Source organism: Corapipo altera, unplaced genomic scaffold (genome assembly GCF_003945725.1).
Source record: "Corapipo altera isolate COAL_440 unplaced genomic scaffold, ASM394572v1 63, whole genome shotgun sequence".
NCBI lineage: Eukaryota > Metazoa > Chordata > Aves > Passeriformes > Pipridae > Corapipo > Corapipo altera.
Window position 1 is genome coordinate 4,216,264 of NW_020884928.1, and position 17,917 is coordinate 4,234,180.

The 17,917-nt window shown below is 37.0% G+C and overlaps 1 protein-coding gene across 10 annotated transcripts in view; it reads left to right on the forward strand.

Annotated features, from left to right (window-relative positions):
* Positions 1-17,917, forward strand: part of TRDMT1 (tRNA aspartic acid methyltransferase 1) — a 29,419-nt gene that overhangs the window by 6,570 nt on the left and 4,932 nt on the right. For 3 of the 10 annotated variants that reach the window (XM_027658764.1, XM_027658767.1, XM_027658768.1), the window contains exons 2-9: positions 1,574-1,683; positions 5,037-5,108; positions 9,193-9,258; positions 10,753-10,822; positions 11,720-11,803; positions 12,295-12,665; positions 16,664-16,721; positions 17,762-17,891. In XM_027658764.1, the coding sequence (XP_027514565.1) occupies positions 1,628-1,683; positions 5,037-5,108; positions 9,193-9,258; positions 10,753-10,822; positions 11,720-11,803; positions 12,295-12,665; positions 16,664-16,721; positions 17,762-17,891 (907 nt within the window). In that variant the 5' untranslated portion in view covers positions 1,574-1,627. Of the gene's footprint in view, positions 1-577; positions 738-1,035; positions 1,309-1,573; positions 1,684-3,330; positions 3,408-5,036; positions 5,109-9,192; positions 9,259-10,752; positions 10,823-11,719; positions 11,804-12,294; positions 12,666-16,663; positions 16,722-17,761; positions 17,892-17,917 lie in introns of those variants that run through there. The other 7 variants (XM_027658761.1, XM_027658762.1, XM_027658765.1 and 4 more) reach the window with 7 other exon arrangements.

Sequence of the window (17,917 nt, forward strand, 5' to 3'; positions counted from 1 at the left end):
AATTGAGACAATCAACCAGCTTCTTTTCACGCTAGGTGTCAGTGTTAACATACCTGTGCTGTAATCTCAGGTGTAGTCATTCTGGTGTCCTTGTCGGTACACCGGTGTTTAATTCTCAGTTACAACTTATGGTCAAAAGGTCAAGACAATAATGTCAAGTAATGATTTGTATGTTGACCCTTAATGGTCTGTAAATATTTATCTTGTGAAAACCCTTATCTTTTTGCCCTCTATCACACCAAATAAACCCAGAAGAATCAGCTTTGTCCGTGTTGAAGCATCTGCTACAAGCTTTCCACTACCCAGATTTCTCTTTCATCTTAGTTTTGAACAACAGGGCCTTGAAAACCTGAAAGATAGTAGATGGATAATAACTGCATCATTCAAATTTAGGTCCACTGGGGTCATCACAGTTGGGTTTTCATCCTCTCAAACTGTAAATAATTAGCTGACTAGCAGTAATTCATGAGCTGTCTCATAAGGTCATTTGTTAATGTATTACTTGAGCATGTTGTGAGACTATTCAAAGGCATGTGGCTATTTGCCTTCTTTCTTTTGGTTTACGAAAATTTTTTTAAATTGCTTGTGTTTCATCTGGGGCTTTGTAATGCTGACCATAATATAAATATCCTGGTGGTTGAAACTGATCTTGTGTATGAGGAAGTAGTTACTGCTTTCTGCCTGCGGCTGTAACAGTGACCACAGCCCATCTTCCTGGATAAAAAGCCTCAGTGAAGGTATTGTGGTTAGTAATAATAAATAGTGTGACACGATGAGCAGTGGAATAAACACTGTTCTTTTTATCTCTTTGGCTTCTGTAGAACCTGTTAATTCTGTTCTGTTACTCTATAAATTAAACTATTGGTTATTTACGTTCTTTTTAGTGTATTTTTCTTTCAGGGTTTAACTGTCAGTAGATTTGGTACACTGTCCTCTCGTCTTTTCAATAACACCTCTAAGTGTCCAGAAGCAATTCCTTCAATATCAAGAGAGGAGGAGCTCCCAAATTTGTTATTTTAGAGACCTTGAACTAAAAGGAGGCAGCAGTTGGGTTTGAGGCCTAAGGTTTTGCTGAAATATAAGCACAAATGTTTTTCAGGCAGCTTAAAAGGTTTATTGAAAGAGTACGTGTACCTCAAAGGTATTTATTGGTGTCGTTTTTTCATAATGAGAAGTAGTGTACTTCTAAAATGACACATCTAGTTCCTGTGAGAGGCTCAGGCAGTGGTGGGGGTGCTCGGCAGGTTGGCTTGGGCTGTGTTGCTGTAGCTGAGGAACTTGCTGACCACAGAGACCAGCAGAGCACAGGTGAGAATGTTGTAGAGATGCACCCTGTTTGGAGTTTATGTATGTACTAATTAACGTTTTTGGATATATGACAAAGGGAAGTGTTGCCCATATGATTAGAAAAACAGTGTATTTTTTGCAAAGTTTCAGAGGCAGCACAGCAGAGTTTGATTATGGAATTTGCCTTTTGTTTTTGTGCATAGCTGTAACACAACAAACACATTTTTCCAGGAGTAGTAAAGAGGAGCTACAGTTTTCATTTTTTATTTTTTTTTTTTAATTTTAGAAAGCTGCACAGATGCAGAAGTTGTTGCTGCTGTTGATGTGAACACTCTTGCCAATGATGTTTATAAGCACAACTTTCCCAGCACGCCATTATGGGCAAAGACTATTGAGGTGAGTAATTAATGTGTTTTTTACTGTAGTCTGGCATTTGTAGGCATAACTTGTCTTCACTATCCTTATTAGTAACTAGAGAAACAAAAATATTTGTGTTGTTATGGATAAAGAACATTACAATAACTGATTACTTGTGGTTGCTTGTTGGAGGGATATTCACACTGCAGTCTTTTCCTTGAAGTCTTCACTGCTGCATCAAGAAAGGTTACATAAATGTCAAGAGGAACGCTTACCACTAATAAAGGAATGTCAAAAATCATATTTTTAGATTAAAAAAAATATTTTCATGTACTTTGAAAGAATTTGATTAAATTATTTGGAGGCATGCCTTTGTTTTGTAGTTATAGTTGAGCTCAGAAAAACACAAGAGAATATATTGGATTTTTTTTTTAATGGACTCAATAGATCAAATGTTTTAGGAATTCTGTCCCTTTCCAAATTGTTTGAAGAAGAAGTAGGTAAAATTGGATTCTGTTTAAATAAATGAGGGGCAAACTAGGCATGTAATTTTGTCTGGATTTAATTAGAAATTACTGTATACTTCTTAACCTTCTTTTACGGCTTTACAACGTGACAGTAAAAGAAAGATACTGTGTCTGTTTTAAGACACCAGCTTAAGTAAGAGTTAAGTAGGTGGCTAAAGGTTAAATGCTTATTCAGCACCCAATAATAACAGGCTAAATGATAGTTTACAGTTTTATAATGGAAAAAGAAGATGAATGCTTACCTGTGTCTGCTTATAGTAGACAAGAGTGGATTATTACAGTCAGTAAGACCTTCTTCAAATTTATTGGAAAAAATATCAGTTTTTGTCTAGTTTCTGAGGGTAGTTATGGCATATTTGCTATATAGATATCCTCAAAATATGTAAGGCAGCGATTTCTTTGTCCAGTTCTTAGTTACTTGATAATTTTCCTTCTTCTGTCCTTCTAGCCCCTTAATATATTGTCCTTTTAGTGTTGGTTAAAATTTAGTCTAGAGAAACTTCTACCTGTGTAGCTAATTCATACCACAGACCTAATACTTTCTTTTCTGAAGAGAAATATTTTTGCAGAGTAGACCTTTCAGCCATACAATGTCTTTAAGGAATTTTTAACATTCAAAAACTAAAATGAGGATGCATTGCTACTGAGCTCCTAAGAGTTAAACCCCATAGTTTGGACCTGTAAAAATTATCATGTTCACACTTGAACTACTTTGCTTTTCAGATATTTTTTCTTTTGAGAAGATCTGATATTTTTTCACATATTTTGAATGTATGAACAATCATTTTGATGTACAAAGACTTCATATCTGAATAATGATACTTTATTTGGGGAGAAATAACAGGTCAGTGTTTACTGATAGAACTCCTACACACCTCTTCTGAAAGACTGAGTAGATAAAACCTTCAAGATCATGTATAGATGCTAACATTTTTAGTGTTTTGTTTTGTATTCAAAGCAATGAATGCATATTTGCATTGTATGGTTTGCTAAGGTAGAAAAGATTTTAAAATTATTAGGTGAAATGGGAGATTAGGTAGTTTTTTGCTAGATGAAGCACGTAGTGGAAGGAAGCAGGGTAGTTTGACCTGAAAGATGACTTACGAGTTTCATACAGTTTTGAACACTCAACATGCTTCTATTTTTTTTCCTTTTTCAGGGCATAACACTGAAAGAATTTGACAGATTATCTTTTGATATGATTTTGATGAGTCCTCCCTGTCAGCCATTTACAAGGTAGATATAGCACACCTGGAAAAAAAGTGCAGTTATTGCAATATATAATGTCAAAGGAGTTAACAAAATAGAGTGAGATGGGACAGCTAGCAGCTGTGGGTTCAAAACACGGTTTAAATTTAGGAATTAAAATCTTAGGTTGTGAAAGGAACTTGCTAAATAACTATTTCTGTAAGAACATAATATATGTTGTAACAAGTTGCCTCCATTGCTTTTATTTGATGATCCTGTCCCCTTTAGAGAGGGCTGTATTAGTTTTCAAGGGTGACACTATGTGTGGTTTATCTGTGTATCTTCCTGAGCAAAAATGTTGTAGCTCTGTTCACCATGACGTTTACTGAAGAAATGCTGCAAGTAGCATCTTAATTACTGATCACATTTCTTGTAATATGTAGATGTTAATTTAGTTTAAATTATGTAAGCTTCTTACAACATCTATTTTGTGTACTGTACAGTTCCTCTAATAGTGCAATTTGAAGATTTTGCTGTTTAGGAGTGCTGGCTCTCCTTTTAGGTATCAATCTAATATTTTCCTGGGGCAAATCCAGGAGGAGGATTGGAATTCCTCTGTTCTGCCTGAGATTTAAGAGTGTAATCTGTTTTTATCTGTACTTTGAAAATTGCACATGCACACAAATAGTTTATTCTAAGGAATATTTCTATTTTAACCAAGACCAGAAGGATAATGGCTTTGAAATGATTTTGTGGATGATATAGAGAAATATGTTGCTGATTAAGAACTGAGTTTACTGAGGTGTTATTTGTCCTATTAGTTTGTAATTCATATCGTTTGTCAGCAGTGACCAGTGGAGATAAATTCTGGTAAGCACACTCATGCAATGTAGTAGCTTCATGGAAAAGATGGTGATGAAACGGCTTATGTAAGAAAGTATATCTCAGAGAATGCTCTAAGATTGAAAAGAAATCCCTCTAAAGTGGTGCTGATCTATAAAAATTTATTAGTGCAAACCTATGATGCATATAGGAATCATTTCTTCAAATTTTTTTATAATATGATGAAAACCAAAATCTGTGTGTGACTGATTCATTTAGAGACATGCTAAAGCTCTTCTACAAAGGTTTTATTCTTTTTTTAAGAGCTAATACAAGTATAAGCTAGGGAAGGGCAGGTGTGGAATCATTATCATTTTTGTAGCCTACATAATCTGTCTAGTTTAATGTTAGAAAATTGGTTACAAAGTTATTCACTTGGAGCTCAATCCTGAAAAATGGTGAGCACTCAGGCTTTAATTCATAGACATAATTTAATATATTCAGTGCAAAATGGCAGGGTATTCCCAGAAACCCAGTGGGGGTTTCTTGTTCTTTCAGAGCCAAGTATGTTCAAAGGGTTTACTGGACAAGACCAGAATGCTAAACACTTTGCAGACTGAGGAGTGGATTTCATTACTGAGTGCTTCAATTTGAACTTCTTTGTGAGCTGATGGATTCCAGGGCAGGCTTTCTTTCCTTAGAGCATCTCTTAGGACACTGCCCCGGTGAGCACATCCTCATGTCTGCACATGATGCTTTTGCAGAATCCCCTTTTGAAACTCAAAGCAAAAAGTGTCTGTCTCTGATGTCAGTCTGCTCCAAGTAATATACAGGTGTTTCTTTATTCTCTCTTAGAATTGGCCTGCAAGGTGATGTATCAGATCCACGGACAAAGAGCTTTCTCTATATCCTTGATATTCTACCAAGGTATAAATGAACTTCTACTCTATTCAAAAGCCTTAGTTGTAACTAAGTAGGTCTATATATCAGTGAGACAGGCCATCTGTAATATTTGACAGAGACACTACTAATAATGTGTTGTATTCCTTGTTTTCACATGATCATATGTAACTTAAAAATACTTGTATTTCACTAATGCCATAACCACCTCAGAGTTGCTGTATATGTTTTCATTGTCTGGTTTACTTTTTATTGTTTGTCTGTTTAAAGTGTGGCTATATCATAAATTTAAAAATTGAGCTCTTTTCAGTTCATCGTCAAATTTGTGTTGATTTTATGTAGAAGCAGGAGTAGGTAATATCATCATCATCATCATCATCATCATCATCATCATCATCATCATCATCATCATCATGGCTGGGCTTCGCGAACGAAGATTTGGGAAGGGCTCTATCCACGTTTGTTACAAGTGCGCTGGTGGCTAAAAAGGCCAATACGAGACAGGCACGTCCGGTTGCAAAAGGCACAGCAGAAAGACTCCTTAGGTGGTAAATTCTGCAAGGCACGATTCTTTCTGCATTGTCTTTTCTCCTCAAGGGTGATTCTGTGTGCGTTCTCAAAAGCATCAACTGCATTATAGATGGTGTGTCTCCAGACCTCCTGATTGGAGGCCAGAGTAGACCAGTTATGTTGATCAATATGGCCAAGGCTGAGATGTTGTTTCAGGGAGTCCTTGTGTCTTCTCTTCGGGGCTCCTCTCTTGCGGCAGCCGGTGGCAAGTTCACCATAAAGCAAGATATAATAGTTTGCCAATTGGCCTCAAGGAAACATGAAAATTGTTTGAAATACCAGATTAAAAAAACTTAGATTCAACATTTAGTCATCTTTTGAAGAGGCAACATTTATTTGAAAGTTTGTTTAAATATGTTCCTGGCTGCACAATGTGATGCATCTTCCACCCCCTCCCATTCTTTCCTAAAGTCTCTGTTCTGTGTTTTTGGTGATGCTTCTAGATATTGTGGGGCAGATTGTGTATTTTTGGTTTGTAGTACAAGCTCTTGTTTTGAGTAGTAATACTAAAGAATTCAGATAGTACTGCACTGTCTGAACAACGACCTTGTCTTTGTATTTATCTGTCATGTTGTGTCTGGTCATATCCCAGTTCCTAATAAAATAGCCATAATTATTTGTATAACATATGCCTTAAATTCTGAAACAATAAATGCAAGCAAAGTGGGTTTTGCTGATCTTCTTATTGAGAGTGTTAAAAATCAACTGCACGTAATGCATGTAGTCTTTTTTGGGAAGAGATGCATAATACAGTAAGAACTCTTCCTGGGGAAGGAGAGCAGGCAGTTGTTTAGGGAGATTATCCAGCAGAAATCAGTGCTTCTGGATTGAGATGTCTAGTGGGCACCAATTGTCAGGAGCCTGAGGATTTGCATCAGTTACAGTCCATCAGACACCATTCCTGGCAGTCCTGCTTCTGCTGGGACAGCTGTTCTCTGTATATTCCTCTATTGATTAATCTTGTCCTCAGGATTGGAGGAGGACAAAGGGATGTTTGCTCTCTCTTTTTCTTTTTTCTTTTTCTTTTTTTTTTTCGTGAGCACTTTCAGCACAGAAGGAAAACAGTACCAAACAACCTTTCTTTCAAACTACTGTTAGCACTGGGAAAAAAGGGTCTTCGTCCTTCACCCAGAAACTTTTTGCAGCCCATTAAGTGGGACTATGTCTTTGCCCTTGTCATCAGCAGATAGAGAACACAGACACAGAACAGCTGAGTGGCTTGGCAGGGATTACCTAAGAAATCTGTGGCAGAGAACACAGAACACAATACAGATTCTGTAGCCCGGTAAGTTAGACAATTAATAGGTAAAAAGAATGGTTATTACTACTCCCCCTGCTTTTGGCAGAGACACAAAAGTAGGGAGAGAACACGGGTTTTTCAGAAGTTGCAAAGGATGCCTTTTGTGGAACAAGGAATGTAACTCGGGTCCCCAGAAATTTCAAAACAATAAAAACCAGCAGGTAGTGTGTAAATTTCTCATTTGTTGACATAGGAGTACCTTCTCTTAAGGCAGTCCTGACCTCAGGATTCCTTTCCATTAAACCAAGACACAGTTAAGCAGCTGGCTGCTTTTAGAACATTGTTGTGCATTAATATGGAAGTATTGCTGCCTGGTTGTTGTGGGCTTAGCTCGGTAAAGGGCAGAAGCGTTTCCTTCTCAAAACCAAAGCGTTAGACACTACAGGACTTCTGTTTTTCGTCATGATGATGCACAGGATCTGGGCTTGGCTGTGACTGTGTTATCTCAACACTCCATGAGAGGCTGCTCCTGTCACTTATCTCCCTTGGGCAGGTTGTTTCTGGAGGCAGCACTTAGTGTAAGTAGTCTGTAGTATGTTCAAAATGGTGGCTTTTGCAGTTTCTCAATTCCAGTTTTATGTTTTAGTGAGATAGCATTTGGGGTTTTTTTTTGAATATGATATGTTTGCCAGACATTGAGTGTGGAGTATTACAGCCCAAAAAAGGGAAATTCTTAATATAGTAATTATCACTTTACATTCTAAATTGGTATGGCATGTGTGCAGTTTATGGAAACTGTAAAATAATTTCTCATCCCGTGGATGTTCTTACCTTTTGTTCACCCTTTTATAATGAAATGTTGCTGGCTGAAATGAACCTGAAAGGTGGCCTGGGAAGATAAATACTAGAGATATGGAAAGGACAGTTTCAAGATCTGGAAAGACCTGGGAAATCCTTGGAGCACCCAGCCATCAAACAAAGTCTGACCCAAGTGGTCCAGATAACGTGTTTCTTGTTTATCGTGTCCAAGCCATAACCAGAGAAATCCAGTGCTAAGACATCAAAGTGCTGCTTTTACAGAGACACTTGTAACATTAATACCTGCCCAGTACTTAACACTTACTCTTTGTATAGTGATTACTTGTCTTGTGATCTGTTGATCCTGTATGAGCTCTTGCATTTCAGGCTATGCTCTGGATTCATTACTGTAAAAAGAATTTTCCTAGTAGGTGATGATGAGGATGAGTAAACATACCATTCAGTTTAGTGTTATTTTTTTCACTACTATTTTTAGTACTTTTAAATTTGGCATAGTATCTTGTACATTTTCCAGTTTCTTGTGAGATGCATTGGTTCTTTTATTTCTTCATATGAATGTCAATAATTGGTGGTAGTTAAGAATTTGCTAAAGCAAATTCTGCTGTGATTTGGAGCAGTGGAAGTCCAAAGTCACTTATTGACTTAAATAATCATGGAGCTGCTGTCTGGGAGCTTAAGTATCCTGTTTCTATATGCTGTTCTGAGATCTCAGTGTGTGACAGATATTCTGTATCTACATTAGCCTTACCAGAGAGTTAATCAGTGCCACAGAATGTTCCCAGAGACTTGAATCTGAATCATTTATGCTTCTAAATTGTTGGAATGGTCCCTGGCACAGTTTGGGCATGTTCATTTCTCCAGAGATTTAACGTGCTGTTTTTGGAATGTGCCTATTTCCAGACCTTTGCACTGATCTTTCTAAATCTCAGATGCCTTCTTCCCTTCCCCCCATCAAAATGGAAAAGTTAAGTATAGAAAACAAGGATTATCTGCAGTTCGAGCTCTAAACATGTTGTGTTTCTTAAATCAGTTAGATGAACACTGGTTCTGATGTGTTATCACTAAAGGTGCTGTGACATTTGGCATTGATTGCAGATATAAGCACTTGAAAACAGAAATTTTATGGCTAAATAGGGATCTTTTTTCCCCCAACAATTATCTTTCCTATTACAAACTCAATCTGTTGAATAACAATAATTGTGCTACAGAAATGAACAGTGGTAAGCATTTTCAAAAGTATATACATGGAGTGCAGCTGTTTATCTAAACATAGGTAGAGTTTGTTGTTTTTACCAGCAGTCCATGTTTTTAATTCACTTGAGAATGATTTGAGGTACATTTCTTAAGGATTCTAAACTTCACCAGCTAACATGATGTGGAAATACTTTGATCTTTCTGATAGCTAAACAAATCTGTGGATGAATATGATATACTTTACATCTTGTTACTCTGATTTTCTGATTTGCTTTTTTTTCTTCCTAGGCTTCAGAAGCTTCCAAAATACCTACTTTTAGAAAATGTTAAAGGATTTGAATCCTCTTCTGCAAGGTAAAGTCTAATTAATTTATGCAGGTTTTAGTTTAATAGTAACAATTTTCCTTTAGTAATAAAGGATATTTTCTTTAGCAGAGGGAGATGGGATTTTTATTTCCTAGAATTTGACTTAACAAAATAGAGTGATATGGGACAGGTAAGCAGCTATGGGTTGAAAATATGGTTTAAATTTAGGAATTAACATCTTAGGTTGTGAAAGGAACTTGCTAAATAACTATTTATTTCTCTAAGCAGATAAAATACATTGTAACAAGTTGACTCCAGTGATTTCCATGATCCTGTCTTCTTTAGAAAGGGTCACACTAGTTTTCAAAGAAAAATAACAATAGCACTCAGAGGTTTTAGGGTTTTATTCATGGCAGAAGCCCATGGTATCTTGTGTTAAGATCACAGTACAGTCTAGGGGCTTTCTTGAGTACCTCTGGTGATAGTAGGTTATCCCTGGTTCAGGGCTGCCAGCAAATGGTCCACAGATACAGTACAAAGACTGTATATAGTCTTGGTCTGACATGTGGAAGAGGAAAGGTGTCATTATCTAATTACCTACTGACAGCAGGAACATTCTCCTCTCTTGTGGCCAAAGCAGGACACAGGGGGTTGCAGTCTTCCCTCTCAGTTCTTTCTGGAGTAGAGAGAGTATGATCTTTCTGTAGCATTCCTTAAAGCACCAAGAGCAGCCACCCTGGATGTCATGCTCCTTAACGAGTTTGACAGGCAGCTGGGAGTCATGCTCACCTTTCTCATTAAGTGTTCATGGTTCTCTGTTCTGTTCCCTGTGATTCCCTAGGCTATGCCTTGCTGGCCAGTGCTTGGAACAAGCTGTAGTTCAGAAAACACCCAAGTTAGAATGCTTGCTTTCTCTTATGGCACTTGGGATGGAGTGTTACATACAGTGCCAGGTGCAGGTCACAGCTCCAGCCTGTTGTGTAGTTCCAGCCCAGTGCAGTCTGCATGGAATAGAAAATACAAGTCTTTTTAAAATTATTTCCATTACAGTGTTTTTCCATTGTTTATAAAGTACAATCCTATCTCACTTTTATTATGAAAGCCACCAGTTTTTATCATCCCTTGAGTTAGCCTTTTCATTAGGCTTAGCTGGTACTGTGTATGTGAGCAGAGGGAAGTAGTGAGCTATTAGCAGTGGGTTTAATCTCCTGTTTTATGATTCCCAATAAAAAGAATTTCTTGCTCTCTGATTACTTTCCTTGCTGACACACTCTCCTAGAGATGGGTTGATTTTTGAAGGGGCATTTGCACCATAGTAGGAGATGCCTGTGAATGTGTAATAGTCACTAACACTGAACTTTTTATGTTGTCTCTGAAGTTTGGAAATAAATAGCATTGTATTTGTAGTTTACTGTCTCAATTCCTTCAGTGAATGCCTTGGTACATATGATGTTGCATTTAGAGTGTTTTTATTTGGAATAAATAAAGGCCCTAAGGATTGTGTGAAGGGAGTAATTGATTTTTGATTCTTTTCACTGCCAGAAATGAACTTTTGCAAACACTTGCAACATGTGGATTTCAATACCAAGAATTTCTCTTGTCTCCAACCTGTGTGAGTAGTAAAATTGCTCTTATATTATTTACCTGTTCAAACTTCACTGAGTCCAAGAACATTTGAAAATGATCTTTTGTATTAGGAGGGAGAGGCATGCCCAAAGCTGAAGGTACTCTTGAATTAGAAAACCATCTGAACATGACTTCTGATTCTCATACTGGCATAATCCTATTACTGTTTGTGTTCAGATCCTAGTCCTTTGCTGCTATTTGATATTTTTAAGAAGGCATGAATTTACACTGTAACCAGGAAGGTGGTTTTCCCTGTGGGAGCCTCATTGATTTAGAAGTGCTGTGCCTAAGAATATCCCAGCACAGAAACTGTGACCGTTACTTGTAGGAGGAGGAGCTTTGTTTCTGTGTTTCTCTGGCAACTGAAAAAAGAGTTGGAGAGAAATTTCAGGTTGTGCAAGACTAACTGGAATCAGTAAAGTACCGTAAATATTTGAGAGAAGCTAATGGAGCGTAGCTTGAAAACCAGTTGTGGTGGATTTATTGCATTGTTAGATGTCTTACAATTCCTTGTCTAGAAAGGCAAAGAGAGACTCTTCTGCTTTTAATAGAAAACAGGTAGTACCTGTCCCAAGAAATCATAATGCATGTAATTTTTCTTCTTACATCACATAAAATTTTGTTTACATTCCTGTTCATTTACAGAGAAAGTCAAAACTGTGAGGTACAAAGAATAATTACCTGCTTAGTTCCTTGAAAATGCCTGGGTATGGAAGTTTACAAGTGTTTAGATATTATTAGCTAGTACTGATATGTCTGAAGTCACAAATATATCAGTATGTCATAATTCTGTTATTGTATATAATAGTAGATAACTTGTATGGTGGTATAGACCACTTTTTCTTTATCACATGGACTAAAGGCTTGTGAATTTTGCTTACAGCTTGGCATTCCCAATTCTAGGCTGCGATATTTTCTGATTGCAAAGCTTCAGCATGAACCATTTTCCTTTCAAGCTCCTGGTCAGGTGAGTCTGTTAGTGTTAGTTTAATTTGCTTCATTTAATGAAGATTGAGGGTTAAATTTTCAGTTTAATGGTGTGTGCTGATGAATGAAGAACAGGGATCAGTAATACCAAAAGTTTAATTCTGTCTCTTTTTTTCAGCCTGCATACTGAGTTTTTTAAGGACTGATGTGCATGCCTGTGATTGAGGTGGCTTTAAACAGCTGGAGGACTGTGGCTGATAGTGGGGTAGAAAACAGGTCATTCTGCTCCATATTTCACACCCTGGGAAAGGTCTTTTTGCCAAGGCAATTATTTGCAGTTGTTCCTGATATCATTGCTGATAGGTCAGCAAATCTTGATGCAACTGTTTTTTGAAATCTTCATGAAAATAACATCAAAAGATTACTTGCTTTATTCTGAGTATGTCTTAAAGAATTCTTACTCACTGCAGGATTGGCTGCCCAGTTGTTTATTAAATACAGCTATTTTTTTTGGTCACAATTTCTTCTTAGATATTGACAAGATTCCCAGATCAGTATCCAGAAGACTTACGCAAGGACAAAGTTGCTGACAAAGTGGGTGAAACCAGTTCTTCCTTGTGTTCTGAAGAGAAGAATCTGGATCCAAATATTGGTCCAGATTGCAGCAGCAAGAAGAGTTTACCAAAAAGGACTTTTCTTTTTAAGCTTGAAACAGTAGAAGAAATGGAAAGGAAACATGATCAGGATAATGACTGCTCTATTCAAATGTTAAAAGATTTCTTGGAAGAGGAAAATGAAGAAATGAGTCGGTATTTCTTACCACCAAAGTCCTTATTGCGCTATGCTTTCTTGCTAGACATTGTTAAACCCACCTGCCGGAGATCCACGTGCTTTACAAAAGGGTAAGTTGCAAAGAAAATGTTTTGCTGAATCACATCCTGAAATTTTAAGTGTATTTTTGCTTTGTGTCCTGTAAAGACACAGAGATATGTTTCATAAAAAAACCCCTAGGCCTCTGAAAGAAATCCCCTTATATAGTGTGCTTCCTGGTCCAGTGGAATGCCAGCATGAGAATCTCTCTGGCAGAACATCATGTGCCCACTCCAAAAAGACTTTCACAAAAGACAGTTGCCATTTGTTGTTGACCTTCACAGCAGCTTAATTACCCCTGCGGAAATATGGTTCCAGTAGACTGGTATAGTGCTGATTCATTAATGAATTTCTTTATATTGCTCAGTGAAGTTACAAAGTGTCAGGCATGACAGATCCATTACTCATTAAATCTGTCTCTGCTGTACATTTTATTGATTTCTTGGATTTTTCAGCTGTGTAGATCAGAATAACTGTGGATTGGCCATATGTCATGAAACTAGTTAGATTGTTGCATTATAAATCATATTTGATGGAGCAGAACATCAGTGCTTTTCTGTCTAGCAGTTTTCTAATTTGTACCTTGCAATTTTAAGTTTGCTTGAAGTTGGTGAGTGTTCTGAAAGTCCATGTACAACTGGTCAGGAGCTTTTCCGCTGAACGTATTTGTATTGGAAAATACCAGTTGGAGCCAGGAAATTTGTGGGAAAAAGATTGTTTGTCAATATTGCTAATATTGACAAATTTTTCTAATTAGGTTGGGGTTTTTGAATTCTCAGAATGTATCAATAAAATGAGTTAGCGCCAATTGTAACTTTTTTTTACTAGTTGAAATTAGACTGCCAGATTTACAGTCTTCCTGCAGATTTCGTGATTTTTAACTTTTTGACAAAAAAAAGAAAAATAATTTCAAAAGTTCAAAATCTGTGCAACAGGAAAACCCCTCTCCCAGCTTTCATTGACATATATGTGCCTTCTTTTCTGCCTTTACTCTTTTGAGGAGTCATTGTCTTGTGAGATCTGTTTCTTAACTAGAATACTCGAAAAAACCTTAGGCCAGAATGGTCTCTCTTGTATCCCATGTATGCCTTAAATGTCATCAAAACTAAATTGGTCACTTGTGGTTTCACTAGAATATGTCATGGTAGTTTGTGGTCAAGGTTATCAAAATCCCACTGAAGGAGGCTCCTGAGTAGCTAATATGAAATTTGTGTGCACAGTGGTGGGAAATCTGATAGAGAACGTGACTGTTACCTTTCTGCTGCTGTGGAAGGAGACAGGCCAGATAGTTGTGGTGGTAGTTCTTGGCTCAAAATGTAGGAATCTGTTTTTCTGTCTTTGTTCCCTTTTTTTAAGAGCCTTTGGGAAGAAAGGTTGCCAACCTGGTTCTCAATTTGATTATCTCATTTACAACTCTGCATTAAGAGAATGATTATAATTAGATCTCAGGCTTCACTTTTTGAGGCCAAGAATAGGTCCCTGCTGTATCTGTTCCAGGAGTTCTGTTTTTATGTTTCTCTGAAGCAGGGGATTTAGGAAACAGGCCCCTGAATTGAGTGGAGCAGCACTCCACATAGTACAGAGATTCCCTCTGCTGTTATGCCTGTCTGATGTCTTTCTTCTAAGTCACGCTGACCATCAGCTTTGAGTGTGGGAGAAGAGTTTTCCTCATTTCTGTTTGGTTTTCAGATACTTCCAGCAAGCTTTGTGTGTTGGGAATAATCCAGGTATGCCTTCTCCAGGGACCTCAAATTCTGTAGTTTTATCAGTGTTTTTTTGCCTTTCTACCTTTGTCATACCAGTTTTGTCTTCCGAAAGGCTTTGATGCTGTATAGGGCAGAATGTAATAGTTTGGGATGCATGAGAGATCAAGCAGGTAATTCTATGTTCCCTTCTAACATTAGACTTCTAGGCACTTGGGAAGTGATTGCAGAGCTCCTTGAGGCTACAAACACTATGGTTTCTCTGAGGAGTATGTTTGTGGTGACTGAAGTTACGGGAGGAAATTATCCATTTTAAAGGACAGAGGAAATGAAAACTGCTTCTTTAGATATAATCATTCTGGACATACTTCAAATTCTTGATATGCTGTTGACAAGAGAAGCAATACCTTCCAAAATAGTGTAAATACCAATTACAGAAATGCTCTCTTACTTTGTGGAAATTACTTTTTGTCAGTCATAGTGTAGGATACAATATACCCAAAAATAATATATGTATGAAATTAAAAGATTTTTTTTTTTAAAGCTTACAAAAATAAAGGGGAGGGGGGAATCTTGTATCATGAAAATTGAAGACTGTAATTTCTTAAGCCAACTTCTTTCATTGTAACTGGTAATGAAATGTCAGAAAATCAATACATCATTTTTTACTGTGATAAAAATTAATTATGTTCTGGGTCTAAGGTAGAAATATTAATTTTTTTGGAGTCAGCAGGTGGAATAATAATTAATAACAGTCCAGCTAACATTCCATTGACCATCTGTTCACATCTGTGTTAAAAAACCAACACACACACACAGAGCCCCCAAACCACATTGACACCAACTGGATTTTTTGGGATATGAGTTCTGTACTCTACTACTAATTATTTAGACTGGAATATTTGTTGTAACATGGATCTTATTAAAATATTCTTCCCCCTAATAAAACTCTCAAATACCATTTTGAAATTTACCTCATTTATTTATTTTGGCTAAGATACATTAAACTGAAATATGATCAGATACTATATAAGGGGAAGATGAGAATTCCTTAGTGCTGTGTCTGTTACATTGTTAAACTTGGTACTAGGGAATTTTCAGAATGCAACTAACCAATTAAAGATGATGTATTTACAACACAATTGGATTCCACATGTTTATAATCTGCTTCAGTGTTTAGGTTTTCTGTTCTGATCCTGAGAAATATTTGTAAGTGCTTTATTTTAAATGAGTTCTGCTCTTACTGTTATTGGTAGAACTAATAGTAAGCTTTTTCAACTGAGGACAAAATACTCAAGATTGAGCCTTGCTGCGTCATTGTGACTGTGCTGAAAGCAGAGTATTCCTTTATTCATTGTGGAATTAGAAACGCTTGAAACATAACTTGTTCTGGTGCCATTCTCTAAGAATGGGTCCCCAGGGGAGCAAAAGACCTTTATAATTGTCTTTACAGATGTAGAGATAAAACTAGATAATACTATCTGTTAATGTAATAATTAATGTTAGTGATGACAAGTTATCAAAATCCCTCTAATGCAGGGCATCTTCTGAAGTTCTTTCACAGTTCAAAGCCATCTGTTGTCTTGGCTCAGCCTCTTTCTGTTCAGGATGTTCAAACACTGTCATAGTTAGACCAGCAGACTATGTTTCTTAAAACCCACAATTACATTTAAATGATAGCCTTGAAGAGACTACAAAGTAAACATGTTGTTATGCAATCAACCAGAAAGCATACAAAACAGCTATCATAAGTTTGCTTACTCTGTAGTTGGATTTATTCCTTTTCTTTCTGCTAATGCTCTGCATAGATGCCTGGCCATCCCCCTTCCCTCAGTGGAAGATCCACAAGCCATGAAAGTTAAACCTGACTGAACCACTTCATTCCTAATAGTTTGTTATGAAAGGTGGAGGCACACACTCATGGTCCTCCTTTGAATAAGGAGAGCTAATTTGAACCACTGGGACCATTGACCTTTAACACCTTTTGCCTTACTGTAAAATTGGTTTGGGCTCTGTAGATGGGTCTTTTCGGTGATGTTATGCTTGACTTCCTAGGCCTTGCTTAGTTGCCTCGTAGTAAGGCATTAGTGTGGATAAACCCTTGTTTGTGCTTTGAGTGCAGACTCATCCCCAGAGAGCACGTTCAGAGGGTATTGCACTCCAGGGGTTAGCATTGTTTATAGGGAGGCCTTTTGCTTCATCTATCCAGGAGGCTATTTGTTAATCAAGGCAAAGGAACCTAAGTAACCTCCCTGCATCTTTGCAGTTGTCAGTGCTATGAGATCCAGTGAAAATATTAATTTAAAATTGTTATTGTTGTTGTTAAGGTATGGACACTATGTAGAGGGGACAGGCTCAGTTCTGCAGACAGCAGTAGATGTACAGGTGAGTGTGTAGACTAACATACTAGAGTAACTTGTTTTAAAACTTGAGACTTGTTTCAAAACTTTTTTCTCTGTCTTCTCCTTTGATATTCTGCATATTGTAAGAAAAAAAGCTTTTAAAAGTACATTTTACAGCAACTGAGTTTCCAATTGGTTTACTTTGTGTTCCTAAACAGCAGTTTGTTTAGACCACAATTATAAATTATATCTGTGCCTCTCTGTGGGGAGAATGTGAGTTGCTACTATTTTCTTATTTGTAGTATCACACAGAGGTTTCACAGGGGTATGTGAAAATGTTTAGAATTACTAGTTCTATGCATAAACTACAGTACAAATGTTGTGAATCGAGGGCCATTCATTGTACACAGATGATCCAGTAAATATTGTCAAATGTTTAACGTGTTTGAATTTCAAAATTATTATTTGTCTGGGAAGAATATTTTGAAAAGTTCTACTGTTGATACTAAGTTCACCACAGAGTGGTATTTAGGCACTGGAGAAGGTAATAATAATTGTACTGGTGAATCAGCATTCAAAGATACCTTTCACAAAGCCTGTTTTGGACACAAGCACTTTCTCCTGCATTTTGGTACTGTTCGATAATATTATAGGGCATTTCTATTTCTAAGCATAAAAAGAATGCAGCTCTGGAATTCAGGATAATCTCAAAGCAAGTGTATTAAAACAGCTGCATCCATACAGCTTAATTTGTGTGAATGGTCTGCTGTTGAGTTCTATTGAGTCACTGTCCTGTCGTTAACAAATGTTTATAGTTCTTTGATTGCCTCATTAACTATCGGTATAGCTTAGAACTGGAGGAAGAAATGATGATGCCCTCGTGGCCGCATTGATTTCTTTCTTTCAAGTCTATGTGTTGAGATGTTTGCTGAAAAAATACAATGCCAATTACACTTTCAAGCAAAACATGCTATTGTCTCTGGCACTGTGATAATTAAAGAAATACTCTGTTAAGGTGTGGCTGTAAATTTTACATATTTGGCCTGCACTGGTAATATCTCTTGTTTTGGGTATTCTTCATAGCTTGAATCAGTGTTTAAACACCTTGAGGAGTTACCACAAGAAGAGAAGCTTATGAAATTGTCAACACTAAAACTGAGGTACTTTACTCCAAGAGAAATAGCAAATCTTCATGGATTCCCTTTGGAATTTGGTATGTGCTGCTAAATATCCATTTCT